Source organism: Oculina patagonica, chromosome 1, assembly GCF_052425735.1.
Source record: "Oculina patagonica isolate OP01 chromosome 1, crgOcupat, whole genome shotgun sequence".
NCBI lineage: Eukaryota > Metazoa > Cnidaria > Anthozoa > Scleractinia > Oculinidae > Oculina > Oculina patagonica.
The window spans coordinates 13810461-13835259 of record NC_135758.1 but is presented as its reverse complement, the minus strand read 5'-3'; the positions used below and the strand labels follow the sequence as shown (position 1 = coordinate 13835259).

The 24799-nt window shown below is 37.2% G+C and overlaps 2 protein-coding genes across 2 annotated transcripts; one reads left to right on the top strand and one right to left on the bottom strand.

The window, feature by feature from the left end:
* Positions 1–587: 587 nt before the first annotated feature.
* On the bottom strand, positions 588–5020 carry LOC144657800 (coiled-coil domain-containing protein 124-like). The gene is made up of 2 exons (XM_078518167.1): positions 4776–5020; positions 588–1488 (listed from the first exon to the last, which is right to left on the bottom strand). The coding sequence occupies exons 1-2, from the start codon at positions 4932–4934 to the stop codon at positions 967–969; spliced, it is 681 nt and encodes a 226-aa protein (XP_078374293.1). The 5' UTR covers positions 4935–5020; the 3' UTR covers positions 588–966.
* Positions 5009–23276, top strand: LOC144657791 (vacuolar protein sorting-associated protein 33B-like). The gene is made up of 23 exons (XM_078518156.1): positions 5009–5117; positions 5282–5362; positions 6890–6951; positions 7615–7664; positions 8249–8316; positions 9347–9392; positions 10871–10965; positions 11320–11424; positions 12526–12622; positions 13791–13868; positions 15003–15076; positions 15591–15677; positions 16128–16221; positions 16810–16884; positions 17071–17135; positions 17869–17923; positions 18852–18898; positions 19398–19466; positions 19848–19892; positions 20368–20469; positions 21012–21102; positions 21559–21666; positions 22117–23276. Exons 1-23 carry the CDS (start codon positions 5043–5045, stop codon positions 22191–22193), a joined length of 1746 nt encoding a protein of 581 aa, XP_078374282.1. The 5' UTR covers positions 5009–5042; the 3' UTR covers positions 22194–23276.
* The last annotated feature ends 1523 nt before the right edge of the window (positions 23277–24799 follow it).

Genomic DNA, 24799 nt, shown 5'->3' with positions numbered 1-24799 from the left:
GGTTCGTTCCACGGATTTGAAAGCAAAAAGAGAGACTGCAGTCTAGCGAGGGTGAGGTGAAAGGGGTGGGGATTAATCTGCAAAAAGGGGGATAAGGTTTTCTTTCGCTTGCATTAATTTGGTCAATACAAGGGTTGTCAGAAAACATCCTTTGGCATGCACAATATGATTTAGTTTTTTGGGCTTTCAGATTCATTAAATTTGAAAATAAGTTTGATTCCCTACACGCCTTACTGAAGGGTCACCTTCGCATTATCATTCCCATAAGAATAATGCCGGCTAACGCAAAATATTTCGGATCTAAGCACGTTGGTAAAATAAACTGGCCTTACCAGCTAGGGTAAGATGAACCCTAAGGGTTGGGGTTACTTTTCTTGGAACTGAGAGGCTGTGGCAGAGAAAATATCCTCTTACGATCAACTTTCCCATGAGAATACTGACAATCAATGCAAAATATTCCAGATCTGAGCACTTTGGCAAAAAAGTTAGGCTTGAAAAGACGAATTTTATCCATATTTGTGCATGGGTTAGAAGCGTACGTGGAATTAGAAAAGTGATAGAAAATATCCCAATCTCTGATGGCCATGTGTGTTAATAAAATGTACAACTTTTCAGGTCCACTTTATTTTCATTACTTTTTAAAACATTTCCACCGACAAGCTCTTAATCTGGCACAACAAAGTGACTAGCTATTGTTTTAAACAATTTCATCAGTTATTTAAGCCAAAAGGTTCAAACCAGAATTCCATCCTTATTCGCAAAATGTTAGTAGGTCATTTGTAAAAAGAAAATTTTATTTTAAAAAACAACCTACTCGCTCATATGATGGGCCACATTGCAACGCCAAGACAGAGGCTTGAAACGCATTTCTCCAAAACGTAATTGAACATTACATGATATAATCGGTTCTTTTTTCTGATCTTATAACTTGTGATTAGACGATTAATTCACGCTGACGGTCGATTTTTATGTCCTCTTTGCATATGCCATATTCATGGGGTTTTCAGGTGATTTCATCCAGTCTTTTTTGAGTAATTGTTTTAGTTGTGATAGCCGCATGTTGGGGTTTTCTTGTTTAAGCCTTGGCAGTTCACGTTCCTCAAATGCATTATATGCAGCTTTCATCCTCTTTTCTGGGTGCCTGTCCACTGGTGTGTCACCAACACTCAAGACAGCTATAGCATCTTCTACAGAGCGGGCTTCCACAGCTCCTTCAGCTGCCAGCAGTGCCGCCATCTCTCGATTTGGGTTTTCTTCGAGTGTTTCCTCAGTCTCCTCCTCTACCTTTTGGGTCTTAGCTGCAGCTGAAGCAGCTGCGGCGGCGGCTGCTGCTGCTGCTTTCCTCTCACGTTCAGCCTGGATTTCTGCCACTGTCTTCTTTGTACGAACACTGGAAGTTTGCTTCAATTCACTTTCTTCTGCCTTAAGAGCTTCTAGGTTGGCTGCTTTGCGCTCTGCTGCCTCTTGGCGTTTACGGTCTTTATCTTCCTAAAGTTGACATGCAACCAAAATATTAAGTTACTTCATGTGAATACTTAACAATTATCCTGCGAAATCATCGCCTGATACTTAGCCGACGAGGCGGTAGGTCGAGTTGGCTAAAATGAGACAATATTCTGCAAGATTGAGCAAGATTTATAATTGTTTTATTATTCAACAAATTGTCAACAAAACACTTTTCGCGGATAGAAAAACTGTAATTATGCAGCGCTCTACAAGACTTTAGACGAATCTTCGTAACCTTATCTGTTATGTACGGATAATGTTAATATTTTGACCATATATGGGCAGCGTGCGCATTTGTTGAATAATAATGATAATTATGCTAAACCACTAATCACATATCTAGTGAAATCCCAGCATTGATCAGAGATATTTTCTAATGACTGTCATGAAAAAATACAAAAGATAAACATATTGGTTAACCACAGTGAATATCTGAAATGTTTCTTCCATCAATCGATTGTATGAAATCTGCAGTGTTATATTCCAATTTTCCCTGACTTTTCTAGTCTATTCTTCAAAATGTCAGTTTCTTTGACTCAAAATAAAATTCGCTGACTTTTTCCTGACCACGAAGAATTTTATTTTTCCCTGACCATTTCCTGACCTGTGGCAACCCTGAAGGGAAATTGCCCAGTGTAACATGGCCTTTATTGGTCACACAATATTTGATGATATGACTATTGTAGCATGGTGTGTAAGATGCAGGACTGTGAGGATTACTGCATAGGGATTATCGGCAGACCATCAGGGGCACGCTAAGACCCACTCTACTTCTGTGATTTGGGAACACAGCTTGCAAACTTAACACAGACATCAGATAACACCCAAGAATATCTGAATACAGTTAGTGTATTTGAGGGCCACTAAATCAAATGCGCAGAGACTCTGTTCAGTATACCCTACATTTGAACTGCAATGGTGGACTGGATATTCCAAATGTAAACAGTGGGCTATGAATATCATATCCTCAGAGACCCAGGGGCAGTTAGTGGGGGTGAGGGAGATGCAAAACTGTGGGAAAAAAAGTCGGCATAGAAAAATTGGAGCGATTGAAAGGTGTCCCAAACAGCTCTCTGAATGCTGCCTCCTGATTGGGCAGAAAAAGTTCTTTTTATTCCCTTTGTATTATTCTGCCCAATTGGCGGCCAGCAGGTCTGTAGTCCTTTTTGTGTGTTCTAATACGAATTATATTCAAGATTTTGCTCAGGAAGAAAAATTTTCGGCCAGTGCCTTCCTAACACTTGCGTACTGTTTGCGAGCTTAAGCTTGTATGCTGTGTGCAAGTCACAGAAATCAATGTTTACAGATATGAAGCAAAACTTTTGCAAGCACAAGATATATTTCATGCATAATCACGCTGATTTGTCGAGCGTCGAACTAGCTACGCTTGCAGAGCATGCAGCGATGATTTTTGCATTTAATTTTCTGTGTTTTTTCATCCGACATTTCAAATGAGCATGGCCGTCAACCTTCCCAACTTTTTAGACCATGGAATGCACTAGCTGAAATGTTTCCTACTCGAGCAAAATCCTGGCATCAAGCAAGATAAAAGCGAACTGGTTTGGTATATATACTTCATATTGGAACACACAAAAAGAATTGTAGACCTGCAGGCCACCGATTGGGCAGAATAATACAAAGGGAATACAAAGGGTTTTTTTTCTGCCCAATCAGGAGGCAGCATTCAGAGAGCTGTTTGGAACTGGCCTGGTCGTAAGACTGTTTCCCAGGGGCACCATTTAATCCCTCCAACTATTCTATGCTGAATCTCCCCCCCCCCCCCCCCCGCAGTTTCGCATTTCCCTTACCCCCACTAACTGCCCCTTGGTCGCCGAGGATGTGAATATAACTGCCATTTGTGTGTGAAGGCTGATATGTTAGAATTTGTATACGTAATTGGACTACATGCTGTCCAATTTGGAAATAATTTGATGAAAAAAATTCCGAGGGCAGCCAAAATTGGACGAGGCCGTAGGCCGAGTCCAATTTGGCTGTCAGAGGAATTTTTTGAATCTAATTATTTCCAAATTGGACAAGCATGTAGTCCGGTTACATATTAATTATATAGCTTGTAGTCAGTCAATCCAGCGTAAACAATAAACTCACGTCCAGAACGGGAAAAGCATTCAACAATAGAAGGCATAACACAGCACATGCAACTCACTCAAAGCATTGTCTTCACAAATAAAACTTAAACATAACAGTGCAATTTTATTCACCTGAGTTTTCGAAGCTTGCTACAAAGTGAGTGAATTAAAACACTGCATCAGTCAATGAAAGTCGTATAAAACAAAGTGTCCGAAGAGCTCTACAACTTCTTAAATCTGACATACTCCTTTCCACTATCTCGTTCGTACTTCATCGCCGTCTTTTCTTTTCGAATTTCAGCAAAAAAAAGACAAAGAATTGCATCTAGCTCATGATGATGAATATCTGACAGATTTCTTGCTTTGCTTCGCTGCACTTACGTTCACTCAAGTTTTGTACTTTTGGAGGTGTTTTGCTCTTGATTTTTGCTTCTTATTGTAGTTAGCTCCTCTTCTGACAAGGTAGAAAACTTCTCTTTGTTGTTACCATTGCTGAAAAGCCCAAAAGGAATGGAAAAACGTAGCAAATTTGCCTTATAAAATTCCGCCATTGTCGACTAACAATGCGACAAGTTTACAGGGCTGACGCTAGCTATGCTTTGTGCTAATTGGCTAATATCCGTCACATGTTGTTTTTTCTTCGATTTAATTGGCTGAGACAAAACTGTCCAATTTTTCTTAAATTGGACAGTTTGTGCATTTTACCTGAAAGTCCTTATATGAAACTATCCAAATTTAATCCCAAATTGGACAGTTCTCAGAAATTTAGGAAAAATAGCTGCGCTGACAATATAGGATTTACTGACAGCTATATAATTAATATGCATAATTAAGTATGGGGTTTAATAAATGGAAATCACAGTAATTTTCCTTTGTCTACCTTGGTTTTCTGGGCCAAATTTGACTTTTGAAAATAACAAAACCCAGTACAAAATCCATTACCATCGGTCATTAAAACCAAAACAGTTCTAACAACCTAAACAAAGTTTATTATACATTAAAATACCAGTAGACTGTACATGGGCATGAACATGTAGTCCAAACTGCTCCAAAACAAGCCCCAGACGAAGGCACAGAGGCAGAAATTCCCATCTAACATTTTTCTTACAATACATTTATTTCAAAGGGCTTCATATCTTTCCCTATTAAATTAATAAACGCCTCAAAAGTGCCAACACAAACCTTTCTCTGCTGTTTTCTTTGAACATGTTTATCGTTATCTTCCCACAATTTATCTTCTTCTTCCTTCTGTTTTCTCTCCTTCTCTGCTACTTTTACAGCTTCTCTTCGTGCTCGGGTCTCTTCAGCCTTCGTGTTTGTTCCTTTAAATTTTTTAGGCATTTTTAAGCTTCTTAGCTTTAAGCTTATTTTGTTTCGCTAAACTGAACTATATTCCTGCATTTCTCTGTGGTGCAAGAGTAGCTTAGCAGCCTGGCCTTACGAGGCAAGATGGCAGTCTCAGGACCAAGATTCTCTCATCTCAAAGTGATTACAAGGGACAAACTTGTGGATATTCTGGAATCAGTAAGTCGATCATCAAATGATTTTGTACTTCTTCTTTATGTGGAATTAATGTTACTTCTTAAAAACTTGTATAACAACTTTTAACGTTCTTCCCGCAAAACACTGATATTTCCCCAGGTTATTTGTGTCGATTAGTGTTTCATACTATCTCATTTTGCCTGCAGGTTCCAGAAGTTAAAGACCTCGTGATTGATCCTCAGCTAATGAAGCCTTTGGATCACTTTACAGGAGCTTCATTCCTAAAGGTAATGACTACAAGTTTGAAGTTATTTTCACCAGGTGTCATTATTCCCCAGGGGAGTTACCCATCAAACCAAGACTTAACCCCCCCCCCCTCCCCCAAAAAAGCATGTTCTAAAATAAATGCCCCTTAGAACACTTCGACCTTTTGAAACCACCAAAGCCATGGAGGATGAGGAGGGGGAAGGTTGGTAAACAGAGGTGTCGGGTAGGGAGACAGGGGGGGGGGGGGTGGGTAGTCAGCAGACAGAGAGTATGCTCATCCCACTTAGGGCCTGTTTACATGGAGCGAGGGTGCCCCGGCTAACCAAGTTACCCGGCTAGAAGGGACGAAACATACCCTGCCTTTACATGCAGAATTCACAACCCTTCTACCTGAGTTGGACAGCGTTATTGAAGCGTGTCACAGTGTGGGAAAACCATGCAGCTACAAATGATCAAACAAAAATATGACTTTTTACTGAATAATCAAAGCTAGCTGTCTTCAACCCTATTTTACTTTGATAAGCAAGCTCTTAGAAATTTACTGCGTCTATTTTTGTGGGAATTCAATCAAAATTCAACAGTCTTTGGCCGCGAAATTGAAATTAAATTTGTTGTTTTGTGAGTTGGGATAAACATTCCTACAAAAATTTCGAATTAATTAGCTGTTGCTCAAAGAAATATTTTCCAGCCTACAGATTAATTAACTAATTTGATCTAATTTTGGTCAAATATCACTGTTTGGGTCCAGAATTTATACTTTTTATGCCATTAACTTCAAATTTAATTTGAGAACACACGCGAAGACTTATCCCAGCAAGACTGGATAGCCCGGACATAATTGTTACATACCAAAAAGCTATCCCGCCTAGAAGGGTGTCCCGGGCAAGAAGACCAAGTAACCAGGCAAGGCGGGTTTCCTGTCTAGCATGTAAAGGCTTCAATGCGCTTTCTAATTAAAGAAACATATGAAAAGTTGGCTTGCCCAGGGTAGCTGGGTTAGCCAGGTAACTCGGTTAAGGCATCCACTTTCCATGTAAACGGGCCCTTATAAGTGAGGGCAAATGTGTGTGTTTAGACACCACAATGACATGGGTGTCTAACCTCAACATTCCAACTTTTAGTTTTGGCATACCCCTTCCTTCCCCTTTCACTTCTATCACTGAGTATCCCATTCATCATCCACTTCAGGCAATCATGTAAAAAGTACAGCCACTTATAAATAACATTCTAATGACCACAGTTCTGCAATCATTTCTTTGTGGATTATACTTTAATTTGATCCAATAAGCTGTAAAATTCAAATTTCTTCATCTTGCTTGGCTATTTTCTGTTTCTTGTGATTCAGTCTTCATGATTCTTCCATGCTCTACAAAGAAAATATTGACTGTAACTTAATTAGTCTGTTGTTACCCTAGTGATAAATTATTTGGAAATCTCAGTCTTGTAATCTAATCAGTGACCTTTTGCAGTCCATTAGGACCTTATCACATGCATATTCAGTCATAAATTTATTATTATTTACTGACCAACTCTGATGAATTTTCCAGGAGCATGGTGTTAATAAGATATTTAAATTGGAAAGTGGTCGTCTTGACGCTGGAGGTGACAAGTGAGTGAATAATTATTAATAGTAAAAAAACTATAAAGTCTGTTATCTGATTATAACATAGTATTATATTATTTTAATGCATAAAATAAATGTATTTTGTAGAAAATGTTATGATAAAAGTTCTTCTGACAACTTGCCAATCTGAATCTAAAATTCCCTTAATTTAATTTATTATTAACTTAATGTTCTATAATCACTGAGGAAAAATTAATTTGAGGCACGCCTGTACAAAACCAAGAGTTTGATACCTTTTTGGAGATTCACTTCAAAAATTTTGGTGATCACACTCATGTAGACTATCAGCCAAGTGTTGATGTATATCAACCGAGTATTGGCTGACATGTGTGTCGGTCAAGAGGTGACTGATGTTGACCGACTAATCGGCTGATACTCGGTCAACATATCTGCTGAGTGTTAATCGACATATCGATTGAGTATTGGCCAACATTTTGATTGACACTTGGCTGATAGTGCTGATTGATAATTGGCTAAAAGGTGTCTTAAGTACACATGATCCAATTTACTTGTGAGTTTTTTTTCTAATTTGATCTCACACATGTTAGAGATCATCATATTTCTTGGTTGAAAGTTTAATAACTTTGGTCCAGTGCCACTTTAAACTTTAGAAGACTTACATGGCCTGTGATCCTTCATATTCATCAGGAGAATCTATCTGTTGAGGCCTGAGTTGGTGTCAACCAAATATGTGGCTGGTGAGTAGAGATCATTTATTAACTATTTATTATTTTTCCTTTTCATGCAAAACTTTTTTATGTCACACAAATGAAATAAATTTACTGAAAGAGTACAAATTGGCATCAGAAAACTCTCACATTACTCTTGAAACTGATATACCATGCCTATGGTGTTTATTTCAAACTTGGCTTGGTGGACCTGGCATTTATTTGAAGGTGATGTTTAATCCGGTCCAGTTTTTATTAACTGGGGGCAATTTTTTGTAATTTTTTCAGATTGATTTATTATTACCAATTTTCTGAGACCCAGTGGCAGTTTGCTAAGGCGGGACAATTATTCCCTTCGTTCCGCCCTGAAAAAATTGTCCCTGGGTCTTCAAAGGTGATTATTACCAGAAGGTACATTATTGCAGATGTAGAGCATGTTAATGTTGCAATCAAGATTGTGACAAACAGAACATAAATGCTATATGAACAAGAGCAAGTAAAAGGTTATGGGTACAAAAGTTTAGGTTCATTGGTAAAGAATAAAGGTTTTTCTATGGGAGATATACCTGGCAGTGTCGAAATCTCAGAATTTTTCCCCCTTTTTTATTTTTCAGATCATATTAACAATGACAAAAAGAGTGGAAAACACAGGTCTTATAAAATTGTATTTGTCCCCAAAAAGGTATGTAGCATATGTATCCTTGTGTAGCAAGCACTACTAACAGAGCAATATTAGAAGGAGAAAACATCTCTACTTTAAATTATAGGGAGCTGCATTAGCCACAAGTTTGCCTGCCAGAGCTCTGGCAGGTACTGAAACCTATTGAAACTCAAAGCTCTGATTAAGCGAAGTGCTTGGGGTAGTTTCTATCTTGTTTGAAAAGGAACCAATGAAAGACAAGTGAAAGCACTAGAAAAACAGTCACAGGAGTACCTTAAACTCAAAAATGGCTGCCTTTGAGTAGTGTGTTTTGAAATTTAATCTCCACAACTCAGGGTTTTCTTAGTTATCTAAATCTGTAGGTGACATGGCAGAAAAACATAGAGGTGCCAGCTTTGAGAAGAGGCAACTTAATATAACCCAAGATTTGCTATTTATTTACCGTATTTACTTGAATAAGTGCCACGGCGCTTATTAGATTTTTACGTCTCAAGTGCAGTGTTTATTTGGGGGCAGTGCTTATTTGAGGGCGGGGCTTATTTAAAATTTGCACGCCACAAAGAATCTAATCCTTTACAGTAATTGAAAATAACATCTTTTGATTGTCAGTTTTCGTATCTTGCTGAAGAGAGAAGTGGCGCTAGCTGTCCTGGCAAAGTTCGCACCCTTCACAACATTTACAGAATTATGTATATGTAAGAATGTTTAATAGAAAAACTAATGGGCGAGCGGTAAAACAATCACTAAACTGTAAAACATCACTTTGGATGGAAAGAAATGTCCAAGCTTTGTAGTGCTGTTTTTATTTAAACAGAATGGCTGAAATAAGCGCCGTATCAGGACTGGGGCGCTAATTTGGGGGCAGTGCTTATTAACTTTTTTGCCCCAAATGCAGCGCTTTTTTAAGGGTGGCGCTTATTCGTGGGCGGCACTTGTTCAAGTTAATATGGTACTGCCAAAAGTTAACTTTGTGCATCAAAAGTAGGCAATGATTCAAATGGTGAACACTGGCAATATAGAATAAGACTTTGTCACACTGTTTTTTTTGCAGCTGTATTCCTGTGAGATGATTTTAGAGCAGGAAGGAGTCTATGGAGGTAATCACAGGGCAAATTCTGCGCATAAAAGCATAGAGTAATATAAGACTGGCATTTTAGCAGAAAAAAATTGATGATTCGTGAATCAACTTCAAGCCATTCATATGAATTACCCAATTGCCAAATATCTGTCAATGCTGAAAATTAAGTGGAGCAGCAAGACATTTTCTGTAATATTTAGCAATTATTGGATGAGGCTGGGGGTTCAGCGGATAACACCCTCCTCGATCTGCATAATTCTTCATATCATACGAAAGCCAAATTCAATATTAATTGTTTTATTATTCATTCAAAATATTTCCAGAGCTCCAAATGCACAAAATGAATTTGTTTTGACAGTAGGCAAAGTACACAAATACACAACAACGTTCGCTTTTAAATTTGATTTAAACTTCAAAAACTCTGTTACCTTCATTAAATTTCTTGTCCTTTATAATGTCGATATTTAGCACTTGCTTGAAGTGTCTATTGAAGCTAAATCTGATGACACAAAGCGATGTTTTTGAGTACATGGTTCCATCGTTCTTGCTTCCTTCAACGTAGAATTTTCTTCCAAAATATTTGGTCGGCGCTAGCCGGTTAGCTGGAATTAGCTGGGGATAGAAAGCCAATCAGAAACAGAGAAATATTTTGAATGAATAATAATCCTAATTATTTAGTGACTGAAATTAATTTTGCAGACTGCAAAAAGGCTACCCGGAGTGCTTTCAGGCTAACTGGTGGACTATTCACCGACAAGCTAACCGAAAGTCTACAAGTCTGATCTGCAGTCTGTATTTGTCAGACAGCCCAAATTATGATAAATGATCACTTTTCTGCTCAATATTCATAAATGTATTGATATGATTGTAATCAGAGACACAACACAGAGTTATACCTGCCAACTCTCACGCCTTGGGCATGAGTCTCACGCCTACAAGTTGAAAACTTTGATCACACGCTTACGAACCAATTTCTCACGCCTAATCAAAAAATGTGAGTTATTACAACCAAAAACTGTAATCTCCAACCAACTGTAATCTACAACCAAAAAATGTAATCTCAAACCAATGTGAGAAAATAAAACACCATGTAAAATGAGTAAATAGCGATACCTTCCCCGAAATGACAGAGTTGTGACGAAAAAAAGCATTGGGAATGAGGTCATATTTAGCAAAACACGTCCATGTACTGGGATCGGGAAATGTTCGGAACGTCTCCGGAATACTTTGGACATCTTCAAAAAACTTTGGACATTGTCGTATCGTCTTCGGAAATCCTGGCACTCTCAGGATAAAAATCTCACGCCTTTGACCCAGAAAAAGTTGGCAGGTATACAGAGTTCTGAAAAGTAAATCATAACGGTTAACATTGAATTTTATGGATTGAATCTGAAGTGAAGGGTTTAGCATGTGAACAGAGTTTTTACTTATCAAGCCATATACATGTATGTTGAATTTGATAAGTAACACAGGCCATTTATGTTTTTTTTATTTTAGATGTATCTTTTGATGAATTTCAACTGGAATTTATTTCACTGGATGAGGATGTGTTGACATTGGAGATACCAGGCTTTCTAAAAGATTATTTTTTGGTAAGTAGGTTTTTTATAAGAAAATAAAAATGATGTACATAACATGAATGTAATGAAGTACTCCCACAGTTTGTAGGAATTGCGGGAATGTTTCTGAATGTTTCAGTAAACCCAGCTGCGAGCAAGGATCTGCACTGTTTACTATTTCTTTTGTAAAATACACCCAGCAAAATGTAATTCAGTTCCTGACTATGTTTAGATACCTTATGTATGACCAATTAAAGTGATAATAGGTAACTAATAATAATTATAAGGTCATAAGGTGCTTGCAAAGTTATATTAAAATTTACCAGTTGTAAGTATTAAATAATTGTTTTTTTAATCACCTAATGCCATCATGATGTTGTGTTTCAGGACAAGGATCAAACATCACTCTCTTTTGTGGCTCGTTCTCTTGTGACTTTACAACAGCTATATGGTACAATCCCTACTGTGTATGGGTTAGGAAACTGTGCCAAGGTATTTACTTTTTATTTAATTAGTATTCTCTGTGCTTTCTGGGTGTCCAGGTGTCCTATGGATGCCGACGCATTTTTTAGAGAATAATAATTATGTTGAGTTAGTTTTTAGCAGATTAATTTTTTTGGAATCTTCAAATAAATTTGCACTCAAAACTAAATACATACACCTTGCATGCTTAAATTTTGGTCCTCAGACCCTACTTGTGGGAGAGGATGGAGGGGTGGAGTCAGGCCTTAAAGAAATTTCTGGCTAACAGGGCTCGAGACTAACGGTAGCCAATTAGCCAAAGGCTAGTAAAAATGCAGTTTTGGCTAGAATGTTTTGGCCTTTCACTAGCCAAAATGGCTAGTGAAAAAAACAGGCATTAGTGGCAAGAAACCGCATTTATTAAAATCGTCTCTCAGAGAATATAACTAACAAGTAAACTGTTGACATTATAGAATGTGAAGCTTTAGTAAACAATCTTGTTGTCAAAAACACATGTACTGATGTACAATTTTTATAATGAAGAACAAAGCCCAATTTTGTAAGAAAAAAAACATGAAGATTTAAGGAACATTTTACGGCTCAAGGTTTAAACATTATCGCACATTGTTTTAACCCCCCCCCCCTCCCCCCCCCCCCCCTTAAAAGAAGAACTATGCTTAAAAAGTCTGGCTAGTAGAAAATAAGTTTTGGCTAGTGAAATCAAAGCTGTCACTAGCCACTTGGCTAGTTAGTAAAAAAGTTAGTCTTGAGCCCTGGCTAAAAGCCTGTCTGCAACAACTAAGTAACTAGGAGTATTCCAACTCCCTTTGGATGGAACACTGGCGCATTGCAATCTACTCTTAGGCTTAGTATCGCACAAGTCATTGCTTTTCTCAACTGCTTAAGTTGAGTACATGACTGCGATGATCTTTCATTTGCTTCTTAAAAGTTTTGGTTATTGTTAGTTACTCCTTACCTATTAAATAAAGCTTAGCCACACTTGGAATGTTGGGAAGTATAGGCTGGACATAATTGTCCTGTGTGGAGTGTACAAAAAATAGAAGAAAATAAGATGACACCTGATTTATCTGGCAATTATTTTGTTATTTAATTATTAATAATAATGTTTAGATGGTTGGAGAGCTAATTAAGAACACACTAGAAGAGGAAGGAGAGTACAAACCTGTAGATGGACCTGAGATAGGCTCACTTATCCTTATAGACAGAGGTGGGTATCATGTAGCTGATATAATTATTTTTTTAATAATATTAGAATTGATGTATGAAGGTTATACTGTAGTTGTGATCTGATTTGATGTACCATATGAAGGAGGCTGCTGACTTCAGAAAAAGGGTATTTAAGCATGGTAACTGAAAAGCCAAGGAAATTGGCAGGCAGCTCATCTGTGCATTACAAAAGATGTAGCATTTGAATGAATTAGCTAGTCCCCTTTCACCTACTACTGAATTCATTTCAACTGGTAAATGAATTAGCAGTAGCAATTAAAGGCTTTCAAAGTAGGAGGTCTGATTGTTTTATTGAAGAAATTATTATTTAAATAGATACTTTTAAAAAGTGCATTTTAATTTATATGTATGCACTGTTTTTATTGATATTATGATGATCAATTCTAAAATACCAAAACTTAAACAAATCATACCTTATTAACCCTCAAATTACAAAATATTTTTTATGGATTTTTCCTTCTACTGACAAGTTGTCATTTTCTTCTGTTCCTAAACTGTATTAACACTGAAACTGAGGGCTGTGACTAAAAGTGGGATGGGGACTTGGGGACTGGGACGCGGGACGCATGTTTGGGACATGGGACTTGGGGACTGGGACGCGGGACGCGTGTTTGGGACATGGGAAGTGGGGACGGGGACGTAAGGAAGCACAAACGAACAGACTACGTTTTCTGTGTTGAATGTATAAAATACAACTTCTGGTCTTATTTTTTTAATAGTTTCATTGGGAAACAAAAACAAGGCATTGAACATTGAAATATATAACATAATGTAAAATAGATAGAGACAAAAACATTTCTCAAAGGGGAAAGCTCAAACGGAAGGTCCAAGGTTGTTGGCTTGCCTCTTCTACCGTGAGAGATCTAGTACAGAATGTTTCCAAAGCGAATCTTAAACATCGTGGGCAGCAATGGAGGACTTTTCCAGTAATTCTCCACATCCCCGAGTCCCAGCCCACATGTCCCATGTCCCAAACATGTGTCCCGCGTCCCAGTCTCCAAGTCCCTGTCCCACTTTTAGTCACAGCCAAAACTGAGGCATCTTTATATCATGAAGTCAGTATATTAAGATAATTTGTTTTGTTTTTTTGAAATGAAAGAGGACTGTCTGATATTCAGTGCATGTGTTTGTTGTATATATTTATATAGGTGTAGACTTTGTTACTCCACTCTGTTCTCAAGTCACTTATGCTGGAGTTGTTGATGACACCTTTGGTGTAAAAAGTGGTACGTTTTTTGACAATTCATCTTGTCTAAAAATCCAACAAGCCATGGTTTAAAGCCATTCCCAAAACAAAGCACTCAAGTATTTCAAAAACTAATTAAAAGGAGAAGTAAAACTGACAAATAATTTATTATTCTGATTCTTAACATCAGTGTTCTCCTTAGGATTTTGTGAAGGCCAGGCGGTATTCGGACTGTGATTTTTAAATGCCATCAAAACCTGATTTGCAGAACTTGTTCCCCCAAGCAACTATCACTTTTCTGTCTTTTTTCCTCAGTAAAAATTTACTAATTTTGCTTTGAGACGCTTTTAGTTTCTTTTCTGAGCAACCCAAGCCAGCTGAGTTTACCATTCTTTCTACAAACACGAGAATTTCGTTTAGAATTCCATGTACAACACCTTGAAGTGTTGTTGTGTTTCTGTGGCAAATTGATAATAAAGCTAAGGTAGCTGCCATTCAACTTAATGAATGCAGCACACTCACCAATTTGAACACAAAAATGCAAGGGTAAATTACTTTTTTAATGATATTAAAGGTATGAAAAAACAAACAAAGTTCTGTAAGGTGCAAAAAAAAAACAGTAAAAAAAATAAGTGATTTTGTCTTTGCCTATGGATAGGAATTCCCAGTTCCAGATCTTAAACAGTAGGGTTACGTTGTGTTATATCTTCAATTTTAAGCCAGGCAGCAACGATTTTCCTGTGAATCAAACAAGGCCTTAAATACCTAGAGAGAACACTGATGTTATTTTCTTTGTAGGTAGCCAAAGCTTACAACTTGGTGAATAATTTTTACAACTCAAGTGTTACAGAACATTTGTGATTCTCACTGAAATGAACTAAAATAAAATAAAATGAGTTAGTTTTATTTGCTCATTGCATTGCCCATTATGCTTTTTGTCATTTTTTGTTAATGGGATCCATTATAGGATCCTTAAAATTTGACGTACATGGCTGCAACACTGTAACTGGCATTTGCCTTTCCATTCACCAAGGTCTTGAAACTCAAACTTGGGCTGCCATTGTTAGGTTGATTAAGAATATTTTTTCACTTTGAAACATTTCCCTATTTTTTGAAGTTGTCCATATTGACGAACATGGCACTTAGTTAAAACAAGTGTTGTGTTGTCCTAAAGGTGTCGTGGAGTTTGGTCCTGAAGTGACTGGAAAAGATCAGAAAACAAAGATGCTATTGAATGACCAAGACAAGGTAAGAGATGTTCTAATTATTAATGTAGGTTTATAATTCTCATTCATGGCCTTTGAAAATTCATTTTGTAACTACCTGAAAAACTACACTTTCCTATAGTGCCATACGTCACATTTTATAAAGTAAAATAATAATTATAGAGCAATCAGGGCATCACACTCAAAACATACCATGATGTTCAAGTTAATATCTGCAAACATTTTTTTTAAACATGTAATATATCAAACAGAAGAGACAGTTTTTCTTAGGGATATCCAAACACCGAGAAGAGAGTTGAAAATACGGCACACAGCAGAGTATGATGTGTATGAAAAAATTTGAGGTGTTTGGTTAGCCGATGAAATACTGTCTCGAGTGTTTGATATATCTTCTCAATTGAAACAACAACTACAGAGTAAACATAGTAATAAAGTGGTGAAAATCTATTTCTTTGTTTTAATGAATTATTAATGAGTTTGAAAAGTTTGATTCCTGGCTTGGCTGTGACAACTTGCTTTTTTGTTCCTGGTTAAAGGTTTTCTGTGACATTAGGGATCGTCATTTTTCAAATGTGTTTGGTTATCTCAGTCAAAAGGCAAAAGATGTTCAGTCAGGATATGATGTAAGTATACGATAAGTGAAATACAATGTTTGTTAACTTTGAAGTTTAACCTGAATTGAAGGTGTTTATAAAATGAAGACTGATTATCAATAACAGCTATGCTTCCCCAATGCAAAGCATTGAAGCGTCCAAATTCTAATAAAGTGACATCAAAAACTTAAGTTATCACACTGCTAAATGTTTGAAAATCAACCATTTATAATTTTTACATCGTTTTCCCACAATCGCCCCTCCCCCCCCAGGGGGAGGGGGGCTTGACAAGAACACTGGGGAAAAACCTGTCCTGAACTAGCATGTAGTACCCCTAGATGCCTCATGGTGTGGAAATGGAGTTACGCACAGGAACTGCAAAAAAAAAAAAAAAAAAAAGAACTTTGAAAAGACTTTACCTTGACGTGGTACCGGGTGTTGATGTTAAGTTTGTTATAATGATGATGTTTTGTTTTACAGAAACGACAACACTTGTCAACTGTTAGTGACATGAAGCATTTTGTGTCTGATGAACTGAGAGGATTGAGACAACAGCACAAGGGACTGACTATACGTATGTTGATATATGATAATCTGCTACGTAGCTCCCAAATGCCCTGATTCTGTTACCCAATAGTATATTGATAGGAGAGAAGGAATCATTATTTGTTTTATAGCTGGAATGTTTTCCCCAACAGTACACACTCTCATTGACTAGTACTTCAAGGTCATGAAATCTAACAATGAAACTGTTTCCTACCAAAATTCTCTGAGCGGCAAAGGTTGAGATTCTCGGGAAATGATAACGTCACTTTCCAACTGGAATTAAGAATGTACTGCCACTCTGAGTGAATTTTCAGTTTGTACTTCAATTTTTGTTGTTTCACTTATTGGATATTTGTATTTTGAACTCCACTGAAAATGCAAGCACTGAGTTTAATTTCATTAATACATGTAAACATATAGAACCTGTAAACTGAATTTATTTCATGAAGACCCGTTGAATATCACTTTGAAGAACTTCGCAATTTGCAAAACAACTTCTGCTGATTGCTACTGATTTGAAAAAGTGTAAACACAGAGCCGAAAACAATGTTGTGTAAAGCATGTTTAATTAGACTTAACTTATATTGCAGTTGATGTTCATTCTTGTATTTGCTAGATATTGGCGCATGTGAGGTGGTGCTGAAGACAAAGACCAGAGAGAACTTTGAACGACGTCTTCGTGCAGAGCACAGTATGTTCTGTATTGCAAATTTACGTCTACTTCTAAAAATACCTTTTGAAAGGGGGATTTCGCATGGTTTTCTATTACATTATTGATTTTTTGTGAAAGTTTGTATTTTCACTGGTTTTCAAATTATCTTTTGACTATCTTTTGATACTTTTTTCCAATGAAGACCTTTTTTCATCCATGTTATAGGCATGCTGGAGCTCATAGAAGATAAGGAAGATACTGATTATCTTGAAGAATGCATTATTAGACAGGTATGTCTAGCTTGTGATCAATGTAAAGGGCTGTAATCTTCTCCTTGGAACTTACTGTTAAGTAATGGTAATTGGAATTCGTCGCGTACATTACAGAGAGTAAACGGGCAAGTAATTTCAAAATGCACGCGAGGTCGATTGCGAAATCGATAAAAATAAGTAGAGGTTAGGACATCTGAGAGAAAGGAGAGTGAATGAGGTAGGTGTCCAATTTCAGGTATCCAATTTGGAGTTGTTCAAGATTGGATACCCGTAATTGGACACCCACGTGACCACGCTCCAATTACGTAACGAATAAGCGCACGGGGAACCAATCAGAAACGAGAAGTTTGTTACTGTTACACCTAAAACAGTTGCATAACGGTCTATAAAATCCAGGCTAAAAATCAAACTAACTCGGTTATGAACCCTATAACTTTTATGTTTTACCACTAAACTAATTGATAGGTATGTTTATGACAGTTAAATATAATGTACATGTCAATAAATCACTGAATTTCTCGTTAATTTTAACAATGTTTGTGAGAGACCTTGGTACATACAGATCTTAAAATCATGGAATTAATTCATGCATACTTATTATTTTTATATTTAAACAAGAGTATGTTTATTATTGTGGAACAGTATGCTTGTTTGAGATTTTAATCTAAAAAGATATTAAGAGATTTTTTAAAAACTCTCCTACAAGTTAGTAAAGTAATGGTTTTTTAATTAGTTTACTCTTGATCAACAGATTAATTCATTTAAAACGCTTCAACTTTTATGTTTGCTGTCTTTAACTCGTGGAGGTGAGTTTAAAAGTTATTGCCTCGTGCCAACACAAGGGTCTGAAGTACCGGAAACCTATTAAAAAATGTAGCCATAAGGGCCCAGTAATACGGGCAACACTTTCTTTCGACTTGTCTCGCAACGTTGTTGGATTGCAAGTTGTTAAGTGTTGTTGCGCGTATAACCAGCCGTTTTGCAAGTTGCGGCAACATGTTGCACAAAGATAGTAGGTAATACGCGCAAACACTTTACAACTTACAGTGCAAAAACGTTGCGAGACGAGCTGAAAGAAAATGTTGCCCGTTTTACTGGGTCTTAACATCAGAAAAATCTAACAATCACAATGGGCCAATTAAAAACTATAACATCTTATGCGCATTTTCCGAGAATCGTCGCGTGGAACGTAAAGCAAAATACATCCGGGCAGTTAGAAATGGCAAACAGAAAATGTGAACGAAAGCGACAAATTATATTTGATGAGTTTCCTTAGATTTCAGGGTTATAAACAGGACAGCGTTTGACCTTGCTCACGAGTATCGTATATCGGATGTCACGCTACAATACAACGCAACTTTTGTTGAGCAATAACAACGGGAAGTCCAAAAACATCTAACGATCACATTGAGCCGATAAAAGACTAACATCTTATACACATTTTCCGAGAATAATCGAACAGGTAAAAATAACAAAAATAAATTGTTGATGACATGCAGTACTCTCACTGTGTATCAACACGAGTCAGACCTGGCCAAGTCGAATTGCAATCCTCGAATACCGAAAATACGCTTCTGTTTACTTGCGCAATAGTGTGCCACGAGGAGGCATAAAGGGCCACTTTAATTGTACCTATCTTTTGGTAAGGAAGGTTGGTTTATGTCAAGTGATGGTTGCAGCTTGTGTGGTACTCATTGGTCGCCTTTGTTTTGATTTTTACTGTTAACTTTTCAGGGATTGAGCCCAAACTGTGCCAGAACCTAAAGCACAAATTTCTTCAGGTACGTTGGTTGTAGAGGATTCGTTTTTGATGCAAAACTTTTATTCAGGTAGTTTGAAAAGACTAGGAGAAGTACAGCCTTCCCTGGGTGGGATACTATTGTCAATCGCGGGTTACCTTCAACAATTTATCAAGTTTCCCCGATAGTTCACTAGTGTCATTTAATACTCCTAGGTGAAGAGAGGCATTTTGTGTTTGCCAAGAAGCACAACTCAAAGATCCTAGCTGAGCTGTAACCCTAACTGCTTGCTCCCTACTCATAGAAAAGCAAGAAACCTTCTCCTTACTTAGTTATTTTGTTAAAAGACGCAAAACTTGGCGATAACAGAATGTGCTATAGTTTTTTCACGATCACGTTTGTGCGCATACCCATTTTGTTTCCAGGTGCGTTTGTCAGGCCAGCATTACAGGGTATATGATCTCTTCTGGTTTTTCAGTATCTGAGGCTTATGTAACAGTAGTCTTTCTCTATTTCTTATCCTTTTTCTTTCATTTTTCAGAGTTATGGACACGAGCACATGCTTACCTTCAGTGCTCTCAAGCAACTGGGGCTTTATACTGAACTTGATGTAAGCGACAACTCAGGAACAGTCGAATACTGAACGAACTGACCACACGAAAGTACCGCTCTTAATTGACATAGCTTTCATTTGAATAGTCACACGCTGTGGTTTCATCCAGACTTAATAATTAATTCATCTGAATGGGTACTCACTAGTGTTCATCCACGGGCTTAAAAGCTAGAACCACTATTTACGACACATTAACGGTACCCCATAAAGATTATACTTGAAAGATTACATATGAGTGGTCACACACTAGAATTTCGTATACAGACTTAAAAGACAACATGGTTCAAGGTTTAACTCTAGCATGGAAAGGGTTAAATGATTTTGACTTTCTAGTTATTAACTGTACTTACCAACTTTCCACTGTAACTTTTTCTTCAGAAAAAAGGAGGGATATACAAGACTCTGAGCAAACGGTTAAACCTAGTAAGTATGTATGTTATAAGGATACATTATGAAGTTTTTAACGTTGGTTAATATTGGCCGTAATAGACAACCGAACAAACATTTATTGTCAAACACATTGTTAAGACAGTGATACAAGGATCTTTGTCACTGTGATACGAGTGCTCACACTAGTGCAGTGCAGTACCATTCAGCATTGTGACTCGCGTTCCACGCTTGGCCTGTCCGTAGTTTTGTGTTTCATCGGGATATTCAAACACCGAGAAGAGAGTTGAAAATACGAATTGCAGCGTAGTATTTTTGACGAAATTCGAGTGTTAAATATATATTCTCAATTGAAACAAAAACTGCGGAGTAAACGGTTATGATTTTGTTTGTTTTAACTAGATGAATTATTAACGAGTTTGAAAAGAAAGGTTTCTTACCATCAATATCGTAAAATATTTTCGTATTTATCTGCTTTGTATACGAACATACATAAGTTTTATTTCAACAGGTGCCAAAGGATGTCGATAAGGTTGATCTCAAGAACCCACAAGAGATGGCGTATGTGTTCAGTGGTGCTTACACACCAATCTCCTGTAGGCTTGTGGAGCAGGTCAGTACCCTGACTGCACACAGCAATAAAACGGTCACGAAATAATAACTGTTTTACTTCAGAATTATACTTTTTTCGATAACTGATTAAGACGGAATCCATCAGTATTTTCTACCCTTATTAAAAGCTAAAGATGTAAGTGATAATCCGTGATAGCACCAACTACAATTTCTTATCAGAGTTTGAGAAAAAGAATTTCGAAGTTCACAAGAACCATGTAAACTATAGATAAAATCTTACGTGTAGCCATTTTGTAAAATCGTCTTTTAAGCAATTCCGTGGAACTACAAAATTTGTTTTCGATGTTTGGTGTTGTTAGAAATGGTTTTTATTGATAAGATATTTGAAACAGTAACACAGAAGATGTATTTCTAAATAATTTTGATACATAAAGTTTTCCAATAAATACTCGAAGTCCTGGCGGATTCCGTCTTAGCCCGCAGTTTTCAGCAACGATTTTGCTCAGCGACAAACTGACGACACACCTTCTGAGAATCAGAAACTCGATGGTAGTTTGTTAACTCTTTTCTTGTCTTTTTAAGGTTCTGTCGAATGGAATGCTTGCTTTTGAAGAGATGTCAAGGTTATTAGGTGTCGATGTTTACTCGTCTCGAATGACACCTTCTGCAAGATGTAAGCCAATATTAAGTATTGGTATTTTCATAAAGAAGCAAAGGAAACATGTCACAAACCCACGCAAGTGGATAAATCAACCCAGAGTTCCTTTACGATAATAGTGTATAAGCAATTTAAGCACATGCATTTTAAGCCTAAAAAAAATTTCGAGGCTACAACGGGATTTGAACCCATGAAGTTCAAAACCTTCATGGGTTTAAATCCCGTTGTAGCCTTGAAATGTTTTTCAGGCTAAATTTGCAATTGCTTAAATTGCTTACACACTGCGAGGATCACATCATTCATTTCATCATTAATCCGCAAATCACATATATGTCTTTCATATATTCACTATGTCAATAATCTTTTAGCACCTATTTTGGCGTGGAAACTTTTCTTCTCTGTCAAGTTGTCAATTTTCGGTTTTAGCACTTGTAGACGGAAACTTCTTCTTCTTCTTCTTCTTCTTCGCAGATTCCAACACAAATGACTCTCCAGGATCAAAATGTAAACTGGTCATGTTTCTTGGTGGCTGCACCTTCTCTGAAATTTCGGCGCTCAGGCTTCTTGGCAGCAAGTTAGGTAATGCCATTGATACTGCACCTTGGTAAACTGAAAATCTGTTAGTAACTTAACGAAACATATTGACCAACATGAAACCGTAATATTCACGAAAGGGTTTTGTAGACCTTATTCGTAAATCTTTCGTAGTATGTATTAACGGGTAAGAAGGAAATATGTGTTTTTAAATATAAAAAAATGAGAAATTGCGGTTTCTTTTTTGCCTCCCAAAAAAATTTAAGCCAAGCCAGAATGGATGGTCTCTCCATGTACTCGTTGAAACAGTTATAACTTATTGCAAAGTAACGTTTCTTTTTCTAGTAACCACTTCTCAAGTTACGTTTTGCGAATGAGGTTTTACGTAACAACAGCGGGGTTTTTTGCTGATCTTTTTTCCGCACGAGTGAAAACCTCCACAAACGAATGCGCTTGCACTGCTAGTTAACTGTGTTTTTGTTTCTTTCCCCGCAGGATATCGGATAATAGTGGCTACTACAGCAATTATAAATGGCACTCGACTGTTGGAGTCTGTATCAACGTCTCACTAGGCATGATGGCTAAAATAAACTACAGAAGAGCAAGTCGCCCACCTGGACCGACAGCATGGCAGTCAGTCAGATATTAAGATATAGGGCTTTACAAGAGTTGGCTATTTTTGTAGGAATTATTGAAGACCAGCGTACCCTTTAGGCCATCGAGGCGTGGCAGCCACGATGTTATAAGTGCAGTGCTATTTCGAGATCGTCGGCAGCCCGCATTACACCCTGGAGGTCAGCATCAACAGTCTGGTTGCTCACCTCAACATACAGATTCATTATACAGTTGCGTGAACTTGCGGTAATACAACGAAGTAGACAAGTAAAGGGAAGTTGCATTACGCACCACCCAGGCTTTATTATTCTCTGCTAGAAGTTCAACAAACCAAGTATTTTGGTTTTTTAACCGAGATCTAAACGTTTCTTCAGTTACAATAAATATACGTGCGTTGTTCATGGATACGACACATTGGGTCACAGGAAATGTATTAAAATTAGATAATAAGATAGACATTAGTTTATAAAGATTTAAACAAAGGATATCATAAACGCAACGGTGTTTTGGATGTGAGATCTTTTGCTGAGTAAAGTTGCCGTTTGACAAATAACTATATTCCGACCTCTAAACTGTAATGACAATTACACGGTAAAAACATCAAAAAATATTTGAAGCAAAATTCAGTGAGCTACCTTTTTTTCATTTCATTTTCATTTTATTAATTTATTTCATTCTTATAGACAATTATTAAGTACAAAGCAAACAAATAGAAGAAAAGAAATGGAAAAGGGCAAAATATAGATTGCTAATTTGATGCCCTTGATTTAATTACAAAAAAGATTAGGATGAAAAGTAAACTTAACATAGGAGAGGAAGAAGTATAAATTAGTTAGCTACCTTTTTTGAAGTTGCGCGCCTTTCTAAAGCTAAGATTTCTCTTACATCACTGTGGCAACCCCAAGACGGCTAATATTGAAGTTTGGTTTGTGGCAAAGAAAAAAATAAAGAATGAAAAATAATTAATTCGTTTTCTACATGTCAACCAAACCCTTCAATGTTAACGGCAGAGAATAAAGAAAGAGTATTTTTTGTCGCGAGCTGGAGTTGACTGCTTTTAGTGGGATAGGCACTTAAAAATTCTCTTTTAGAAAAAAATCCAATTTTAATTTGGTCAAATCTGCACGATATTCCATACTCCGAATACTGCTAGCAATGGTGGCAAATGGGATTATTTCAAACTCTAAAGTCTGAGGAATGGTTACAAGACGCGATGAGTACTTTTAGATGTGTAAGATGCGTCAGAATCATGTTTTTGAAGATCGTGACTACCAATTGCATTCGCTTTGGCCGCCAAAGCGGGAGCGCTGCTTTAAAATTTGCGTTTATTAATTAAGAACACTGCTTCTGTCTCAACTTTGGGCTTTTCAAGGATTGTTGCGCAAAATTCAAAGTGAGATCAGGTGTGTAGTTCTCACCCTACAAGCATACAATAGCTAGTCCGGATGCAAGGCGACAGAACTACTAGCAAGACCTACCAAGGAAGAAAGCAAGCGAGCAAGATAGGAGAGTCGGCGCATCTCTGCTAGATATCAATTTATCGAAAGTCACGTCGTTTGATTCTGAAGAAGCGCCGATATAAATGCAACCAACCAATCTCTGGGTTCCCCAAACGTGAGACTTTGATATTTTAAATAACTCACGATGATTACGTTGTTTCAGACTACTTCTTTACAGTTCTGGCCACCATCATAAACTTGTAAACATGTCCGTTTACAGTCCTCCTGAACGCGCTTGTCATAGTAGCGATCATGACAAAACCAATGATTCAAACCATGCATAGCATTCTACTGGCCTGTTTAGCAGTACCAGATCTGTTGGTAGAAGTGCACAGCCCGTGTTCATCGCACAAGAGATTAATATCCTCATGGTCGGTGAGTCGTCATCGTTGGCTATCAAGTTAGGTGACACATTACAGTTGTCAATACCCTGCCTGTGTCGTCTGTTGCTTTTACATTTAGATAGATGCTTTATTAAAACTAAATTGCAACCCAAGGGTTGAATAATATAGTTTTTACAAAAAAATTACAATGGTTAAGCACTTAGCACTTATAAGCATCGAACGCTTTGCAGCGATGAAATATCCTTTGCGATATGACAGCATCGTGACAAGATGTCGTTTAACTGTGGCAGTTGGGTGTTGCTGGCTTATTGTAACAGTGATTTATGTCGAAAGAATACTTAAATTAAAAGGATTTCCCCTTTTATAATTTTAAGTTTCCCAGTGATTATTTTCTGCCATACTTATGTTTTTTTTGTCGCCGTCACGAGATTCAATTCCAATCTGAGCAAGCTTCCAAAGAGGCCACTGCAAAGTTTTTGAAAGCCTGCATAGCAGACGTAAAAAGAGGAAGGATGTAGACAAGTAGGAGGATTGAAGGAATTCTAATTCTATTTTGAAGGAAAAGAAAACTTGGAAAACAACCAGTAATATTAGAGGTGGTGTTTTAATTTGTTATTTTCCTTTTATTGTGATTGTTCTAATGCCTCAACGTTTTTCTGGATGTTTGATCCAGAGGTTAGCAGTGAGTTCACGGCTTTTATTTGTATCTTTTCAAATTCT

Coding starts and splice junctions, on each gene's coding strand:
- LOC144657800 (XM_078518167.1), bottom strand. CDS start 4,934: ATGCCTAAAAAATTTAAAGGAACAAACACGAAGGCTGAAGAGACCCGA. Junction 1,489..4,775: donor AAAGAAAACAGCAGAGAAAG/GTTTGTGTTGGC, acceptor TGTCAACTTTAG/GAAGATAAAGACCGTAAACG.
- LOC144657791 (XM_078518156.1), top strand. CDS start 5,043: ATGGCAGTCTCAGGACCAAGATTCTCTCATCTCAAAGTGATTACAAGG. Junction 12,623..13,790: donor ACTTATCCTTATAGACAGAG/GTGGGTATCATG, acceptor ATATTTATATAG/GTGTAGACTTTGTTACTCCA. Junction 21,103..21,558: donor AATGACACCTTCTGCAAGAT/GTAAGCCAATAT, acceptor TCTTCTTCGCAG/ATTCCAACACAAATGACTCT.